General features: G+C 42.2%; 1 protein-coding gene across 1 annotated transcript in view; it reads left to right on the top strand.

Annotated features, from left to right (window-relative positions):
• Window positions 1–18,783, top strand: part of NUAK1 (NUAK family kinase 1) — a 102,188-nt gene that overhangs the window by 70,180 nt on the left and 13,225 nt on the right. Inside the window, exons 3-4 of the mRNA XM_084809660.1 lie at window positions 5,912–6,063; window positions 7,975–8,040. Coding sequence (XP_084665786.1) covers window positions 5,912–6,063; window positions 7,975–8,040 — 218 coding nt within the window. The remainder of the gene's footprint in view (window positions 1–5,911; window positions 6,064–7,974; window positions 8,041–18,783) is intronic.

Genomic DNA, 18,783 nt, shown 5'->3' with positions numbered 1-18,783 from the left:
ACCCTCATCCAGGATCATGTCATGAATGAGGGAGGTTTTCTGGGTAACAGACCTGGCATTGCAGAGCAGCAAACAAAGGCCAGAAGATGGGGTCACGCCTCCCCCAGCCATCCTTTGGCTGTGGACAGGCCCGGAGCAGGGGACAGATACTACACATCTCTCCCTTGTTCCCCCTATCTGGCATGGCCTGCCCCTAGTACTCTGCCAGCGCCTGCCGCCCAGCCTCGGTATGTTCTGGCCCCCAACACTCCCCCCACTGCCTCCATCAGGTGGACACATGCCCCCTCGCTCCCGCCTATCAGGCAGGCTACTCACCCCTAGAAACACAACAAAATCCCCCAGAAAAAACAACAACAACAACAAAAAACAATTAAAATATCCTTAAAAATAACGCCAGGCAGGAGTCCACAGGGAAGGCCTGGTGGTGGTGGTGGTGATGGTGGTGGTGGTGGTGGCGGCGATAGCGACAGCAGCAGCAGCAGCAGCAGCAGCAGCAGCAGCAGGAGGCACGCCTCTTCCCCGGTGGTGGTGGTGGCTTCTCCTGCAGGCCCTGGCTCTCCCAGGCCACCTCAGCCAGCCAGCTTATGTAGCCCCTCCAGGGAGGGGCAGATGGAGCAGCACAGCTGGCTCGGTACCTGGGGGCCTGGTCCTGCAGGGACTGGCGGTCTGCCAGGCAGAAGTCTGAAGGAAAGGCCTGGTGGTGGTGGTGGCAGAGGCGGCAGTGGTGGCGGCAGCAGCAGCAGCAGGCCCGGCAGCAGCAGGCACGCCTCTTCCCCGGTGGTGGTGGCTTCTCCTGCAGGCCCTGGCTCTCTTGGCAAAACTCTATTAGCCTTTGTCCTGCTTCATTTGTACACCAAGGCCATGCTTGCCTGTTATCCCGGTGATTTCTTGACATCCTACTTTAGCATTCCAATCTCCTATGATGAAGAGGACATCTTTTTTTGGTGTTAGTTCTAGAAGGTGTTGTAGGTCTTCATAGAACCGATCAACCTCAGCTTCTTCGGCATCAGTGGTTGGGGCATAGACTTGAATTACTGTGATGTTGAATGGTTTGCCTTGGATTCGTACTGAGATCATTCTATCTTTTTTAAGATTGTACCCCAGTACTGCTTTTCCCACCCTTTTGTTGACTATGAGTGCTACTCCATTTCTTCTAAGGGATTCTTGCCCACAGTAGTAGATATAATGGTCACCTGAATTAAATTTGCCCATGCTTGTCCATTTTAGTTCACTGATTCCCAAGATGTCGATGTTCAATCTTGCCATCTCATGTTTGACCACCTCCAGCTTACCTTGATTCATTGATCTGACATTCCAGGTTCCTAAACAATATTGTTCTTTACAGCATTGGATTTTCTTTTCACCACCAGACACATCCATAGCTGAGTGTCCTTTCGGCTTTGGCCCAGCCGCTTCACTCTTTCTGGCACTACTTGGAAATTCCCTCTGCTCTTCCCCAGTAGTATATTGGACACCTTCTGACCTGAGGGGCTCATCTTCCGGTGTCATATGTTTTAGCCTTGTGATACGTTCCATGGGGTTTTCTTGGCAAGAATACTGGATTGGGTTGCCATTTCCTTCTCCAGTGGACCACATTTTGTCAGAACTCTCTGCCATGACCTGTCGGTCTTGGGTGGCCCTGCACGGCATAGCTTATGGCTTCACTGAGTTATGCAAGCCCCTTCACTACAACAAAGCAGTGATCCATGAAGGGGTTAAAAGATCTAGCCAACATGTAAAAAGACCTAGGCAAAATGGTATGGAGCTTTTTTATTTGTTTCTCATAGGTCTTGTTTCTGCCATCAGTGTGCATATAGTCTTCAACTTTTCACATGAAAATAATTTGATTATCTGTTTTCAGCATGTTTCACATGATTGTCTCCTTTTTTCTTTTTTTTTAATAAGTCTGTTTTAAGAGGAATATTATGCCTCATTAGATGCAGTGGAATTCCAGAGCACTGAACAGGCAGATACAGAGAGAAACCTCTGTGCTAGCAAGGTTCTCTGAAAAGTTTAGAGTGCTTAATAGAAGCTGAGCTCATCATTTCAAGCCTTCTAAATATAGTTAAATAGACAGATTACATTCAGGAATTATTATGATAGTAGAACAGGCTGTGATGGAGAATAATGGGTTGAGAAAGATGTTACAAAATGTTCTTCAGTGCAGACACATCTTTGGTAGTGAGAATTTAAGTTCTTTCCCAGTCTTACATTCTTTATCCTTTAATAAAATCACAAGCCAAAATATGTAGTTTCAATTAGCTGTCCAGAAACAATGCATAAAAAATAGCGCACCCCCAAAAATAAATATATAAATATTTATTGTAAATATACTGAGTGTTTGAAATTTAACACTTTCTTCTACTTGCATAAAGCCCTATTTGCCTTTTGGAAAGGTTCATGAGACTGGAACAGGCACACGTACGCCACATCCTGCAGGAGTATTCTATCACATTTTGGGCCTTTACTGCCGCCTTTTCCCCATCTGACCTCTGTGGGGGTGGAATAAAATGTAGTCCTGCTGCAAACAGAGCAGTAACATCTGAACACTGGTATTTACAAACAGTATTTAATTTATTTGTTCTGCAAGTTCAACCGGGGTTACACCAAGGAAAACCAAATTCTATGGTCAGAGTAAAATAAGCAACGTTGTGTATATTTTATTCACATTGCAAAATTTATTCTTCCTCCAAGATAGGATTCTCTTTCAAACAACATTAAATTTTTGGTAAGGGTTTGGGTGGCAGAAAGGGATGGTGGCGATAGAAAACAGCTTGGAAACTGAAGCAGGAATAGCATGCTCAGGGTTTGTCAGGGCTGAGCTGTAGGCAGCTGTCAGAAGATAACCAGAAGCCGGAAACCAGGAGCATGGAGTTGTGCCAGGGAGTCAGAGCTGAGGGACCAAGCCAAGAGTCAGCGCCAAAAAACACAGCAGAGCCATGAAGAGCATTGTTACTCAAGCAAAATCCTAGCTCAAAGAGGAAGCCCTTTATAGGTCTTCCTGTCTAGAATAGCCCAGTGGCCAGGCAGGCTGGCTGGCTGGGACCAGTCCAAAGATTGAGAATATTTCAGTGTCCAGCAAGATGCTCCAGCTGTAGTTCTGGTGGCTTTCCACACAGGGCAGCTTTATACAGAGCTGAAGGTGCCTGGTTTTTAGCCCCAGGGGAAAGACTAAATTTCTAGAGAGTGAAAATTATAGATGTGCCTTATTGTATATTCTATGCAATCTCTTCAAGAGCAATACCTACCCTGGAGGGGAAATTGCCTACAGGGCCTTTGTAGCGATGAAATCACACTGAAACAGAGATTTTTTGTCAGAACTGACAGGACTCTGTGGAAAAACGGATAGCAAACTCAGGTAGGCAGGTTAGTAACACCTATTTTAAATAATCTGCTGTGCATCATAGTTGCTGACTCCTAGTTATGTAATAGTCATGGGTAGCTTTTCTTCGTCTAGCATTTCCATTTTAGCAAGCCAAAAAAGCCAAGCAGCCGTTCCTCATTAAATTTGTTTCTGTGCACTAGGTGGTGGCAGCAACTGTACAGAACTACTTTAGAAGCTGACCCAGCTTTAGAATAACCTGCTTTAGAATGGCAGGTCATAAATCAAATACAGTAAAAATACAAAGTGAGCCAAGCATTCCAAATAGTTATACATTAGCTTAAAGATAATGTCTTAGCAGGGGAGGGTATTTATTTACCTCATTATTATTTGTAGTAAATAGTACTACAACTAAATAAATTCATGTAGAGGTTTAGGGAATACCAAAACCTCTCTCAGTTCAGTGTTACAAAATATGGTATTACATGAGCATTGCTGTGATATATTAGTATCTCAGAGATGATGTGGTACAAATGTTTACCTCGTGAAAATGCTTCTCCAGAATATTATACTTGCATTGACCTAATTGTAGAGAGACCTTACCTCTGTGGTAGAGAATTTGGTTTGCATGTATAAAGTCCAAGGTACAACTTGGGCATCACCAACTTGAAGGATTTCTGGTAGCAGAGCCAGGAAAGATATCTCCTATAAATTTTGTAGAATTGTTGTCACTCAAAAGATAATACTAGGATAAATGGTCTGATATTAAGTATAGGGGAGCTCCTAGTATATTCTTATATAGTATTGGTGTGCTTTCATCTTTAAGTAATTAATTCATGCCTGTAAAATAAAAGAGTGTGTTTGTATGCTTCAGTGGCACAAACATTTCAGTCAGTGACTTCAATCCATTGATTCATTTATTTTGTTCTACAAATGTCAGTTGAATACTCTGGAGGGTTTAGGTTGTGGATGGTGGCCAATTGCATCTTTCTAGTAAGGTAAGATACTTTTTTGTGGGCCTATGTAGTGTATCATTAATTTGTTAGAAAATGTACCTTTAGAGTTATAGGAGCCTTTCTTGTTAATGTTGTCGGTTAGGCCATTTTAATAATGTTAGCTCCTCTCTAGAAAACTTCAGCCTGTTGAATTTGGAGAGGATGCCATAGTGTAATCTATCCAGAGACAGCTCTTGCAGTTTCCAAAGTTCATTGTTAATGAGGATGAAATCACTAGAACGAATCAGTGCTTCATAAGCAGTTAGGTAATCGACTAGTCAGCAGCCAGTGTTTATCTGGCTGCTTTCTAGTGCGTGCTCTCTCTTTCTCACTCTTTCTCTCTCTCTCTCTCTTACTTACTTACACGCACACACACACGCAAGCAAGCTGTTTTGCTGAACATTTTAATGGGATAGAAAGAACTGCAGTACTTTGTCATATACAGTTTAGTGATCAAATGTGAAGAGATATATGACAAAGCCAAAGAATGAAACTGCAGTCTTAGTGCTGAGAGATACATCTTTGTATTTAACTTTCTTCAAATGCCCATTGGCGGAGCTCCCCTGTAGTTCTCTTAAAGCAGCATCGTGAACAAAGCCTCATGCAGGCTCCAGCTTCAGCTTTTGTCACTTTGTGGGGAAGCCCACTTAGCTTTGGGAAGCATCAGAAATGGTCCAGTTTGGCTCAGGCTTTGGCTGAATCAAATGCACATCACTAATTGGTAGTTAATTATATTTCTATAATGCCTTCAGCATCTGGTGTAAATCACTTAATTCTTTGCCTTGGGTGAGTAACGATCATTACTGGGTACCTTCATCTCTTTCAGTCTCACCTGCCACTGGTTGTACTTCTCTTTCTTGCATGCTGTCTCCTAACTTTAAGGTCAGTTGCTGAAAGAAAGTAAGTGTATGTCTGTGTATGTATATGAGAGAGAGAGGAGAAAGAGTGCAGAAGTGCAGCTGCCGTAATGATGCACTATGTTTCTCTGCCTAGAAAACCAATGCAAAGCAACCCTGACTGCTGTTCTCAGCTTTAAAGGGCAGTAAAAGACACCTGGGGCAGCATTGTAGAAGAGGGATGCTTAAGGATTTAATTTGGTCCATATTTCAAAGCAAAGTGACCTGATCCGCATCTCCCAGACTAATGTGCAGGTGTCTTGGATTTTGCACTTCTCCAAATTTTGTGATGCAGCTCAGCTCTAAAACATACCAAGATGTGTATAAAACACATTTTTTAGGATATAATAAATATAGAAATGTGCACTTTGAGATGAAATACATTTAGAAATGTGTATTATGTGAGAAAATACATTCAAAAACATGTATTTAAATATGACTTTTCATGCAGATTTTAAAAAGGAAATCACAGATTAATACAGAAATGGGACAGAATGAATTTACAAATTAACACATGTGAAATTGTTACAGACCAGAAATAGTCCGATCTGTTCATCCATGTGTGCTGCAGCAGGGTGGGAATTAAAGAGGAGAATAGCAGGGTTTCCCCTCTTTTCAAGGCTGATCATATGTGTTTCTTATGTTTTATTCTTAAACGTACTGAATCAAAAGAGCAGGTTTTTTTTTTTCATCTACAGTGTTTGAGAACAAAGATAAAATTGTGATCATCATGGAGTATGCAAGCAAAGGGGAATTGTATGATTATATCAGCGAGAGGCGAAGGCTGAATGAGCGGGAGACAAGACACTTCTTCCGGCAAATTGTCTCTGCTGTGCATTACTGCCACAAGGTGAGCAAAGCAATTGAGCCAGATTTAACATTTGGAGTATTCATGTGATCATGTTTGCTTTGTGTGTTGTTCCCTATGTACCCAAAGCATTGCTGATTGAGATGCAAAACTATGCCATAGCAGATAAAGCTGGACTTCAGTTCAAAAGTGATGAGAGGCTGTGGATGTAACCTGAGGGTGGCTTCATATGCATACATATCATGCTGAAGTAGTTCCATATATTGTTTTATATATTCAGGGCTGAGTATGCTGTCATAAATTGCTTCAGATATGCACTGTGCAGTAGGGAGCACAATGCATGCAACTCCCCCTACAAAGCTTTACTCTGGAAAGTAAACTTTTGTTTACTTTGCAATCCTATGGGGATAGTCAACTGCCTCCGACTGCAGAGGTGTCCAACTATCCAATGCAGGGTGGGCGGAGTGCGGAGGGGATCTTCTCCGCCCTGCGTTTGTGGCTGGGGAGCTTCGGAGTGTGGGGGCGGGGGAGAGGAGGCTGGATGGCGCATAGGAAGCATCGTAACAGGGCTTCTTTGGTCCCCTCCCTGCCCCCAGGGATGCCCTCTTTTCATCAACTTCGCGCTGCTCTTCTGAGTGCAGAGCCAGGGATGAATGGCACCTCTTACACGGGAGCAGGGAGCTGGATTTCTGGGAACCAAGCACAGAGCACTGGTTCTGAGTTCGGTTCCCAGAAACCAAAAAATCCTATGGCCATCTAGATGCTGTCTAGCATCCAAAGGATTGTGCCCTTACTTTGTTTAAGTAAACTTTGTTTACTTTGCAACTTTGATGCAAAAAATCAGAGTTCTAAATCATTACACACACAAAAATCACAACTTTTTTTTTAAGTATCTTAGAATACAAAGATATATTTGAAAGAAAGGGTTGATTTGCATAAGTATTAAGAGAGGTTTTGTTCTGAATGTGTCATGACTATGAGCCATATAAAGAATAGTTTTAAATCATTTTTTTTCTTGGCAGCTCTTTTCCTTTGAAGATCATTTTAACTGACTTTCATTAAGTCATTAAGGGCCGCGGTGGCTTAGTGGTTAAGACGCTGAACTGCAGACCGGAAGGTCGGCAGGACAGCAGTTCGAGACCCGGGTGCTGAGTGACGGAGTGAGCTCCTGTCTTCAGCCCCAGCTTCTGCCAACCTAGCAGTTTGAAAGCAAGAAATTGCAAGTAGATAGATAGGTACCGCCTCGACGGGAAAGGTGACAGCGTTCCGTTCAGTCATGCCGGCCACATGGCCACGGAAGCGTCTTCTGACAGCGCTGGCTCTTCGGCTTAGAAACGGGATGAGCACCGCACCCTAGAGTCAGACACGACTGGTTGGGGACACCTTTACCTTTTAAAGAGTGGGAAGTTGCAGTTTTCCCACTTTACAACACAGAAAATCTACAGCAATTTCTGTATGCTTTAATTTTAACAAATTTTAAGAAGCTGTGATGTGAGCATAGCTTGTTAGGTCTTAGTCTTAACAGTTGAAATGAAGAGCAGTCCCTTAGGGATATAACTTATCAGGCCCAAAAGTCAGAGACACTGAAAGAACTGGATTTTTTGTAAGGAATAACTTACATTAGGAGAGAGTGTTTTCTGGTGCCTGGGAAGAATACATTACTTTCACACAGTGATTGGAGGATTGGGGTTGGAATTAAGTTCCGAAAAGAGTTCCCCTGCTGTTTTACAGGCTTTGTGGGAGGACAGATTCCAGTCATTCTTCCCTTAACCACACAGCAAGTGACTAACACGTCTCCTGTCACTAGTTACTAGGCTGCAAGTGTTATGACTGAAGTGTAAGTGCAAAGACCACCCTGATGGCTTGCTTCTTTAATCCATCCAATATTAATCCCTCCCACAAATTCTCTTTTTTGTCCATCCTCATGTTCTTTTCTTTACTATCTTGTTTCAGAATGGCGTTGTTCATAGGGACCTAAAACTGGAAAATATTCTTCTTGATGACAATTGTAATATTAAGGTAATGCCTTTTCTGTTGTCTGTGTGCTGTCTGAAAACTTTTTTTGTCACAGGAGCCATTCAGCATGTGTATAAGTGAGATGTACAGAATATTTTTGCTGACTACTTGAACAGTATTTTCCCTCTTATTTGGAGGTAAGGGACATGGCCTTTTTCCCCTTTCAAGAGCAGTAATAGCAACCCACAGGAGAAACAGTAGAATCTCCACACAAGACAATTTACTCTACAGATGGTGTTTTTGCTGGCTGCTGGGGCCATGAAAATGTTCTTGTCCTACAAGGTTCAAGTGCCTCCTCTGGAGCACTCTGACATCCTTTTGATCGCATATGAAAAATAAGCAAATCTGGTTTCAAAATAAACTCAAGCAAAGCATATGTCCTTCATTAGGAAATGGCCTTAGAACTCCAGGCACAATGATAGCTTTCAGATTGGCTTTTGGTGATGTCAACTATGTCAGAAACCCTTAGCGAAAGCATGGGAATGACCTTTTCATTCTTCCTAGGGGAAAAAAGAATGACTATGAGACAAGATATGTGATGCTGTTCCGATAAATTAGTTCTGTTCCCAGGTTTTACCTCGAGCTATTTAGCACTCAAAAGGTGCATAATTATATGATGCAGGCTTTTCTTATATTTGCATCAGATTTCCCAGGGCATGATCTGAAGGCACCTGATGCTGCAACTTTGCTGACACAAAGCAGGTCTGGGTCTGGTCATTGCCTAGATGGGGATACTCCCTGGCCACCCCATGTATGCCATCTTGAGTTCTGTGGAGGAAAGGCAAGACATAAATGTAATCAGATTCAGCACTCTGCTACTGTGCATGTCATGGATGATGTGTGACCTTGCTCCATGTTTATGGAACGCCTAGTATCTTCTTTGTTGTTAATGACGTTTTCCATGTAGTCGTCAAGAAGACATAATTTGAGCATTTATAGTTAACATCCCAATCCTAAGTATGTGCTCTTTTATTATATGTGAGGCCATGGTGATATTGCAACAATGCCACTGTAATTTTAAGTTGTCTGGAGGTTCCAAACTGTGGCAGTCTTTGAGCTCTGGGAGTGTCTGCCTCTATGTCTGCTTCTCCCCCTACTGCTGGAGTGGTTGGGGCTCCTACATTTGTTCTTTTTCTCTTTGTGATGTTTAGATTAAGGCTTGTCATTTGCTGTGTAAACTCCCCTTCCTCCTGAAGGTTTAGCCAGGAACAGAACCTCCCTGGCAATGATCTTTTTAGGAACAGGAACATAGGAAGCTGCCTTATACCAAGTCAGACCATTGGTCCATCCAGCCCAGTATTGTCAATACTGACTGGCAGCAGCTCTCCAGGGTTTCAGGCAGACAATTTCCCAGCCCTGGCTGGAGATTCTGGGGATTGAACTTGGGACCTTTTGCATGGAAGGCAGTCCTAGCCCAATCCAGGTAAAGAAGGCAAAAAATCCCTTTGTGGAGAACCTGCCATACTCACTGTTCTCCTGTGAAAGACATGTTGGTTCCAACATCGCAGGGACTGTCCTGCTTCTACTGCCATATCCTGCTCCATAGCTGTGTGGAAGATGTGGGCACACCTGGAACAGTCTTAGGTAGCAAACACTGAGTGCCCTCTCTGCTTCTCTATTTCTCTTTCTCTCTCCCAGCCTGAAAGTGGGAAGAGATGACTGTTGTGCCAGCTGAACAAGGAACCAATTGCTGCCAGTGCAGCTGCTGGGAGTGTCACTTTCACATCCCTTTGTTATCTCTTTCTCCTGGCCTCAAGGTGGGGAGAAGAGAAAATCACCTTTGCAGGTGTTTCTCTTGGCCCAATCTAGTTGCTGCAAAGGTGTGTGGCTTCCTGCTGGAGGATATGGGAGGGGTATTAGAGGCAGGTGGAAGATAGGAGCTGATCCACCAGAATGTTCCTTCACCTAGGTGCCTCAACAGGCACAGTGGAGGTGTTCCTTTTCTAAGGAGAAAGGGAAGGGAAAAGAAAGTATGCTTCTTTTGGCACCAAAAAAGAGCTTGGAGACAAGCCCTGTTAAGTGCTAACCAGGCAGGACCGGTATGGGGGCTGAGAGGAAGTCCCTCACCTAATGTTGTCATTTTCTGCTGAAGGCCCTGTCTCATTACCAAAGGAGGTACTTTCCAAAAGTCAAAGATTGCCCAATTCGGAACCTCTGAGAATTACAGCAAATCCCATTTTAAGTGCTTACGTGTTGGCAACACAAGTCTTATAACCCAATTCTAAATGCATTACCAAGAAGTAAGACCCACTGAGTTCAATATGTTTTACTTCCACTTAAATATGTTTAGGACTGTAGCCTCCGACTCAGGTAATATATTTCCTTTACTGAATCAGTTTGATTTGCATTATGTGTTTCCTGATGTTCTGCCTTAATTTCGTTGCTATAAACAGTTAACATTGGAAAACCATCTGCACTGTTACTTCATACATTGTATATTTTTATTTTGATAAATACATTACAAAGCTGTAAGTTGACACATGTGGTCAGAGCAAAATAAATTCTGATTCTGCTGTTTATACATTATTATGTTCATACTTTCCTGACTACAGATTACATGTATCAAAAAAGTAACGTGTGTACTATTCCTTGGCAAGTGAGCACTATTATAAGTGTTGTTATGCCCATACTAATGAACATTGTGTGATGTTAGAATTGGAGATTGAAGACAGTTCGCATTTTATTCCCCACACAGCCAGTTTTACTCTCATCAGGCAAGAGTTCCAGAATTTGGATTTTCTCAAACTAAGCTTACATTTTTTTCCTTTCCTTTACATCTTACTTGCTGTACTGTTGAGGCATGTCTACAGAGTTTGATATCAAACAAAATTCCTCTATCAGCCTCAATATCATAGGCTTAGAATTTCTTTTTGAGGTTTCTGTATTAATCAAAGGGACTTTCCTCTCCCCACTGTTTCACTAAACAATATTTGTTGGCAAGGAAACACATATGGGATTGTAAATTATTGATGTGCAGTTGAATAAATTTGGAAGACTTTATTTCCAAAAACATTGGTAAATGTATATTTCTAGAAGACTAGAAATGTGCTGTTTTGCAGATTAATTGAACTGTTTTGGTATTGGTAAGATATCTAATCCTGTTAACTTTTCTTAAATATTACATTTCATCCAGTGATTTTCAAAGCACTCTACATATTAGAAATGTTTAGGATGGGTGTAACCCATCAGTTCAAGCAGATACTGTATGCATGTGAAAATGTTTAATAATGAACTTGCAAGGCTTTGAGTGAAAGAACTAACCAGATTTAGCTTTCAGTGTTATCTTTTTTGGCTCCATCCTTGGTAGGAAAGTGGTGGCAAGAGTATGATGTCATCACTTTCTGTAGAAATGAAGATTTCTTCCTCTTTGCTACTTAGGGTGGCCAGATGCAAAAGAGGACAGGGCTCCTGCCTTTAATATTTGTATAGAAGAGGGAATTTCAGCAGGTGTAGTTTGCATAAAATTCTGTCTCCTACACAACTATTAAAAGTGCCAAAGCACTGTGCTCTTTTGTATCTGGCCACACTATTGCTATGGATCTTATGGATCTTTGGCCAATAGGCACTGTCCTATATGGGCAATGACATCAGGGGGTGTCATTGTTCTTCTATAACAGTAGGAAGTGCCAGTTCATATGCAGAGGAAGTCCTACATTCTAAAAAAAGCAGGAGATTATGTGTAAGCTTCAAGAAAAGCAGACCAAATATCCATATATTTATCCATTTGCGAGTGGCGCCTATATACTATCCATCAAATGTTGATAGCATTGTTAGGTCTTCAATCTATTGCATTATAGGAGGTGACCATTTATCCTTCCCATGTTGTAATATCAGCCTTTTGGCTGTCAAAAGGGCTCGGAAAATCTATTTGCACTGACCATACATTAACTTCCAAGAAACTGGTTAATAGTTTCAGAGGACATGTACATCATTCAATATTAAAGAGTGTTCTAGTACAAAGTTTATCTGTATTATGACCTCCTCCCAAAAGGAGGCCACTATTGGGTATTACCAAAACATATGACTAAGAGAAGCATTAGGTGTATTACATCTCCAACAATTATGTGAATTAGACAAACCCTTATTAAAAAGACATTATGGAGTCCAGTAATCCCAAAACAAGATTTTTTGCTGAATAAGATGTAGCCTAAGATCCATCAATACTTCAGGTACAGATGCTAAAACCACAGTCCATTGATTAGGCAAAATAGAGCACTCCAATTCTCTATTCCATTCCTGTCTCAAAATCCTACAAGCTAGGCTTCAGCAGTATGTGAACCGAGAACTACCGGAAGTACAAGCTGGGTTTCGAAGAGGCAGAGGAACTAGAGATCAAATCGCCAGCATTCGCTGGATCATGGAGAAAGCAAGAGAATTCCAGAAAAACGTCTATTTCTGCTTAATTGACTACGCTAAAGCCTTTGATTGTGTGGATCACAACAAACTGTGGCAAATTCTTAAAGAGATGGGAGTACCAGACCACCTTACCTGTCTCCTGAGAAACCTGTATGAGAAGTCAAGAAGCAACAGTAAGAACCAGACATGGAACAACCGATTGGGTCAAAATTGGGAAAGGAGTACGACAAGGCTGCATATTGTCGCCTAGCTTATTTAACTTATATGCAGAGTACATAATGAGAAACGCCGGGTTGGATGAATCACAGGTTGGAATTAAGATTGCTGGGAGAATTATCAACAACCTCAGATAAGCAGACGATACCACCCTAATGGCAGAAAGCGAAGAGGATCTAAAGAGCCTCTTGTTGAGGGTGAAAGTGGAGAGTGCAAAAGCTGGTTTGAAACTCAACATTAAAAAAACTAAGATCATGGCATCTGGCCCCATCACTTCCTGGCATATAGAAGAGGAAGAAATGGAAGCAGTGACAGATGTTATTTTCTTGGCCTCCAAGATCACCACAGACGGTGACTGTAGCCATGAAATTAAAAGACGCTTGCTCCTTGGGAGGAAAGCTATGGCAAACCTAAACAGCATAGTAAGAAGCAGAGACATCACCTTGCCGACAAAGGTCCGTCTAATCAAAGCTATGGTTTTCCCAGTAGTAATGTATGGCTGTGAGAGCTGGACTATAAGGAAGGCTGAGCGCCGAAGAATCGATGCTTTCGAACTGTGGTGCTGGAGAAGACTCTTACGAGTCCTCTGGACTGCAAGGAGGTCAAATCAGTCCATCCTAAAGGAAATCAACCCTGAGTGCTCATTGGAAGGACAGATGCTGAAGCTCAAATATTTTGGCCACTTAATGCGAAGAAAAAACTCCCTGGAATAGACCCTGATGCTGGGAAAGACTGAAGGCAAAAGGAGAAGGGGATGGCAGAGGATGAGATGGCTAGATAGCATCACCAATGCAATGAATATGAATTTGAGCACACTCCGGGAGAGAGCGGAGGACAGGAAGGCCTGGCGTGCTATGGTCGAAGGGGTCACGAAGAGTCGGACACGACCTAACGACTGAACAACAACAGATCATATTTATTTACTGATAACATGTGTTTATAAACATGAATCATGGTTCAATATGACTGATCAGCTGTTATAAGTGTTTTCAATAACAATGGAGACTGAAGCTGTAAAAGCAGCTGGACCAAACTTAGATTCCTACAAATGTTGCAACTGCATGTATTGCCATTCAGCTGTAGCAGGTAAATCATATTTAGCACGCAAATCAGAAAATGACAGAAACTCATCATCCAGATCCAAACTGTATCATCCAGGGTAAAAATCAACTTATCCATCTGTGTCTGCCACACAAATATTTTCTTTCAAATTTTTAAATCTGGATTTCCCCATAAAGTCAATTGAGCATGAGAAAATGGATCAAACTGTAATTGACATGATATTATATGCCACACATCTCTAACAATTGGAACTGTGGGACGGGGTTTGTCTGTTCTAATATGCTGAGAACCTAATGCCATCCATTTGGGCAGAGGGTCCGAACAGAAGGATTCCAGAACTGACCAGGATGGAAAATCTAATCGGACTGGAAAAGACCAAAATTTAGTACAGGTCAACAAGTAGGCCTGATAGTATAAAGCAAGGTCTGAAAAGCCAAACACACCTTCTTTCATTGGAAGCTGCATCCATTTCAGATATATTCATGGTGGAGGGGAACCCTAAAACAATTTATGAAACAAAGCATTGAGTTTTTGGAAATATTTGCCAGGAATAAGTAGAGGAATCCCAAGTATAACATAAACAATCTGAAGTATGATATTCATCTTTATTGTGTTAATTTTACCCCACAAACTCAATTTTAATGATGCCCATCTATCTATATCTCATGCAGTCTCATTAATCAACTTATTCAAATTTAGTTTAATCAATTGGGATATATCTCTGGGAATAAGTATTCCCAAGTAGGTAATAAAATCTGGGCACCATCGAAATTGCCTACTAGCCAACACACTAGAAGGTGGGATGGGAGACCGCCTGGGCATCAGGCTTCCTGCATTGAGCAGGGGGTTGGACTCGATGGTCTTGTAGGCCCCTGTCAGGGTGGAAACTGAGCTGATAGAACCCCAGAGCAGTTCTGATTCTGAGGAGTATCAGCAATCCGTGGGAGAGGAGCCAGCTCATCCCTCACAGGCACCGCAGCTGGCAGAGATTCCTCCTCCCGGCATTCCTGAGATAGATAGTGACCCTGGCAGTGACAGAGTGCAGGAGGGGGGCTTGCTAGATGCTCGACACAGATGCAGGGAGCCACAAGCGATGGAGGGTGCGGAAAGGAGGCGTAGTGCCCGTTTGGCTCGCAAGCAACAACCGCCTCCCATGGACCCAAGGGAAAGAGGGAGGATCTCTCCCTAACCCATAAGTTCAGGGTCTTCAAGTGATTCTCCTTCAAACGGGGACCAACTGCCAACCCAAAGCATAGGCTACTCTGCTGTTCATTGCTTAGTCGCTAGTGATTAGCATCTGAAAGAGTCATTAAGTTGTAAAAGGATTAAAGCCTTGAAAAGAATCCTTTCGTCTGTGTCTTGAGTTGGCTATTGGAGTGTAATGAAAGAAGCTGCAAGGGCGCTCCCGACAGCCCCTTCCAACCCTATAATTCTATGTCTATGTCTATTATCTCCAATTAGCATCAGTTCAGACTTTGACCAATTAATTGAATAACCATGGAGGGAGCAATCCTACCAGGACAGGCAGCTGCCTCTGAACTCAGAGGCGACCACTTATCCAATGCAGAGCAGGAGAAGCACAGAGGGGATCGTCTTCAGATCCCCTCTGTGGGATTCAGCCACCCTGCATTTGCGGCTAGACAGCCGATTTTGGCTGTCTAGCTGCGGGAATTTGGAGTGTGGGAAGCGATGTCTGGATGACACGTTGGATGTGTTGTACCGACTTCCCTGCCCCAGCACGCCCCCAGGAATGCCCTGTTTTCGCCACTTCACACTCCTCTTCCAAGCGCAGAGCACAGGGCCGTTGCACACTGCCTACAAGGCAGCGGAGGGGTGAAGGTTGGTTCTCAGGGAACCAACCTTGGAGCATGGGCTGCAAGATTGGTTCCTGGGAACCGACCTATCTTATGGCCGTCTAGCCGCTCACTAGCGGCCATAGGATTGCACCCTAAAAGTATTAATCAATTTCATGTCAAAGCTGGAATAGGGGAGTGGAATTTTAAAATAAACAATAAAAGGTAATCAGCATAAAGAATAGTTTTAAATTCTAAACCAGCATGCACAAAACTGAGAGTACTACTACTCTGTCTAATCATACATGCCAGGGGTTCCAAACAAAAATCAAATATCAATGGGGAAAGTGGACATCCTTCTCTAGTGCCTCGCCCAAGCAGGAAAAAAGCCCCAAACCAGCTATTAGTCATAACTCTAGCTCTTGGGGTTGAATATAAAATTTTAACCCATTTCAAAAATTCTACCGGAAAATCAAAATTACCTAAAGTACCAATGCATTTTGTCAAAGGCCTTTTCAGCAGGCAAAGAGACAGTGGCCACCTGGTCAGTTCTTTCTGAATTTAAAGCTATCAGATCAACAACTAGTCTCAAATTATCAGCCCCCTGTCTGTTTTTAATAAATCCCACCTGGTCTGGTTGAACCAGTGTTGTAATAACACGCTGCAGTCTATCAGCTAAAATTGCTGTTAATATTTTAATATTTTCATTTTATTAACGAAATAGGTTGATAGCACAATAAGTATGATCATTGCCAGTTTTAGGAATTACTGTAATATATGCATTGTTTAGCGATGAGGAAAGAGACCCTGATTCAAATTTATATATTTATAAAGTTGATAAAGCTTTGGAGCTAAAAGGCTAGAAAATGTTTTATACAGTTGGGAACCCATCTGGACCAGGAGATTTCCCAATGTCCATATTCATAACTGCTTTCATAATTTCTTCCAGTCTCAATGGAGCCATGAGATGTTGCCTTTGTAAAGACTCTAAGCATGGGAGATTAACCTGAGCAAAAAAAGCATTCATATCCTGCTCCAATATAAAACCTTAAAAATTGTGAATTTTACTTTTAACAGAGCAATGTAAAATTACTGCTGCCTATGCTATCAGAGGCACCTCTACACGTTTCTCATTAACTGGAAGAATTGTGGGTCTTTGACTTCATTCCTCACAACAAGCTGCACTTCTTTTGCTCTCCTAACAGTTTCCCACAGTTTCTTAACAGCTTTTGAAAATGTCGATCTTTATGTAACTGTACAAGGGGTAACTAAAAGGCTACCAAGCCTATGTCAAAGTCAGAGGACTATCATTTTTTTCCTAAATCAGTCAGTTGACAGTTACCACACACACTGACCACAGTAGGAAAAAAATGCACATTCAATAACAACAAAAGGATATTGGAAAATGGAACAGGGAAACAAAACAAATAGAACAACCTGGAAAGGAAATCAGTAGGACTCTGTGACCATGTGTTTAAAAGTATAGTTATATGTCTTTAGAAGTGTACACTCCACATGCAATCTTGGGTTTCATGAACATTGTGCTGTCTTGTCAATGATTTAGCTATGTTTTCTAGTCCAGAGGTCAATAGGAAAAGGTCCAGTTTCTTAGCTGGTGCAAACTGAAGTAAAGGAGCAATGTCACTAAGCCCAAATATTTGGAGGGAGTACAAGCGTCATACTCAATGAGTAAAATTTCATCATGTTTATTGTAGGTAGTGGAAACAGTCATTTCCTTGAAGGTAAGGGAATACAAACTCTGGCTTTTCAGCAATCCCCTCCCTGTTTGGAAAACCTTTTTTGAATTAATACTTTGGCTCTATTTAAGTGCCAAGAACATGAAGGAATCTTGGCCACTATTATTTTTTTTCCATAGTTGGGGGAGGGAAAATGACAGCTTTAATGGGAAAAGCTGATAAACATCAGTCTATGATTATGGGAGTTGGCTATGATAGAAATACGTTTTCCTGAATGGCTAAAATGAAAACATGAATGCCTGGTAGGAGTTTTCTTTTGGTCTGAACTGTATACATTCATAAATGCATGCAGATATCCACATGTTTTGTAGACAATATGATGTTTACAGGGACAGATTATCCTAAGCAGGTATATCGTGCAGTATCAGAACCAACATTAGCAGTGTGACGCCCTCTCTAACTAAAGCTAATTCCATGGGCTAGGCTGCAAACTCTAATACTGAAACAATTACATTTGGATTGACAGACCACTGATCTTTAGCTTAAGACTTACTTCCTGCAACCAGTCAGGGTGACTTGATAAGAAAGTAGAATTTATTTAAGGCAATTAACTGCAATCTGAACCCTGAGAATATATTTGCAGACTGCGATTGTACACCCAATGCTTCCAATGAGGTTCCAGGCATACAATGAAGATTTTACAGAACACGATTTTCTCAGAGTTTCCCTCTTGCATTTGCTTCCAAAGAATTGCTAGAAGGGTTGAGATACCAACTTCATTTTAAAGACCTATTGCAAATGAATTTGAAATGAGATGAAATTCCACAGACATTGGTTCTATGTTATGAGCAATAACACACATATACATGTACCAGCCAACATAGTGGAGATAGCTGGAGTGCATACAGTAGATAATGCTAAACATAAGTTAAAATGGCAATGTTGTACACCAATCTGACATATGATGGAGTCCGGGGGGGTTCTCCACAACAACGGAAGGAGAGGGAAGGAGAAGCCAATCATGGCTTACCTGGATTTTTCAAGGAGCCGGCTTTGGTCTGTGCAGGGCTCCAAGAGCAAGCGTAGCACAGTCGCTTCACAGAACATACTTCTGGGTGGGGACGGGGGTTGGAGTGAATGTCATCTGACTGGCAGGGGCTGCTCAACCAATAAGAGAGGCTCCCCCCTCCAGGCTCTCTCCCCTTTCTCCTCTGATAAAATCCTGGGAGGTTTCCTTCCCTATGTGCAGAGAAATCACTCTTTCTCTCTCCCCCCTCCCCCCGACAATAATGAAAGCCCCATTCTAGCTGCCCTGCTGTGATCAATTGAACCTTAGAAGCGTTGACATTAAGGCTCTCTAAATGTGTTATTTCGATTCATGGGAATCTTGGGAATGCGCAGTTCGGGGACAAGCTTCATTGACCACAATGGGAATTATTCCTGAGTAGACATACATATATTTGTGCTGGGAGAGACAGGGAGGGGAAATGGATGGGAAACCAGCCCCCTTTCTAACCCAATGTTGCACAGGATCGGGATGATCAAAAGTGGAAGTAGTTACTTCCAAATGGCAATAAACCAAACGAGAGAATTGCAGCCTTGAGATTGTGCTTTAGAACATT

This window comes from Heloderma suspectum, chromosome 7, assembly GCF_057233095.1.
Source record: "Heloderma suspectum isolate Gila_16-S chromosome 7, 16-S_ref, whole genome shotgun sequence".
Taxonomy (NCBI): domain Eukaryota; kingdom Metazoa; phylum Chordata; class Lepidosauria; order Squamata; family Helodermatidae; genus Heloderma; species Heloderma suspectum.
This window is presented reverse-complemented; position numbering and strand designations above follow the sequence as displayed.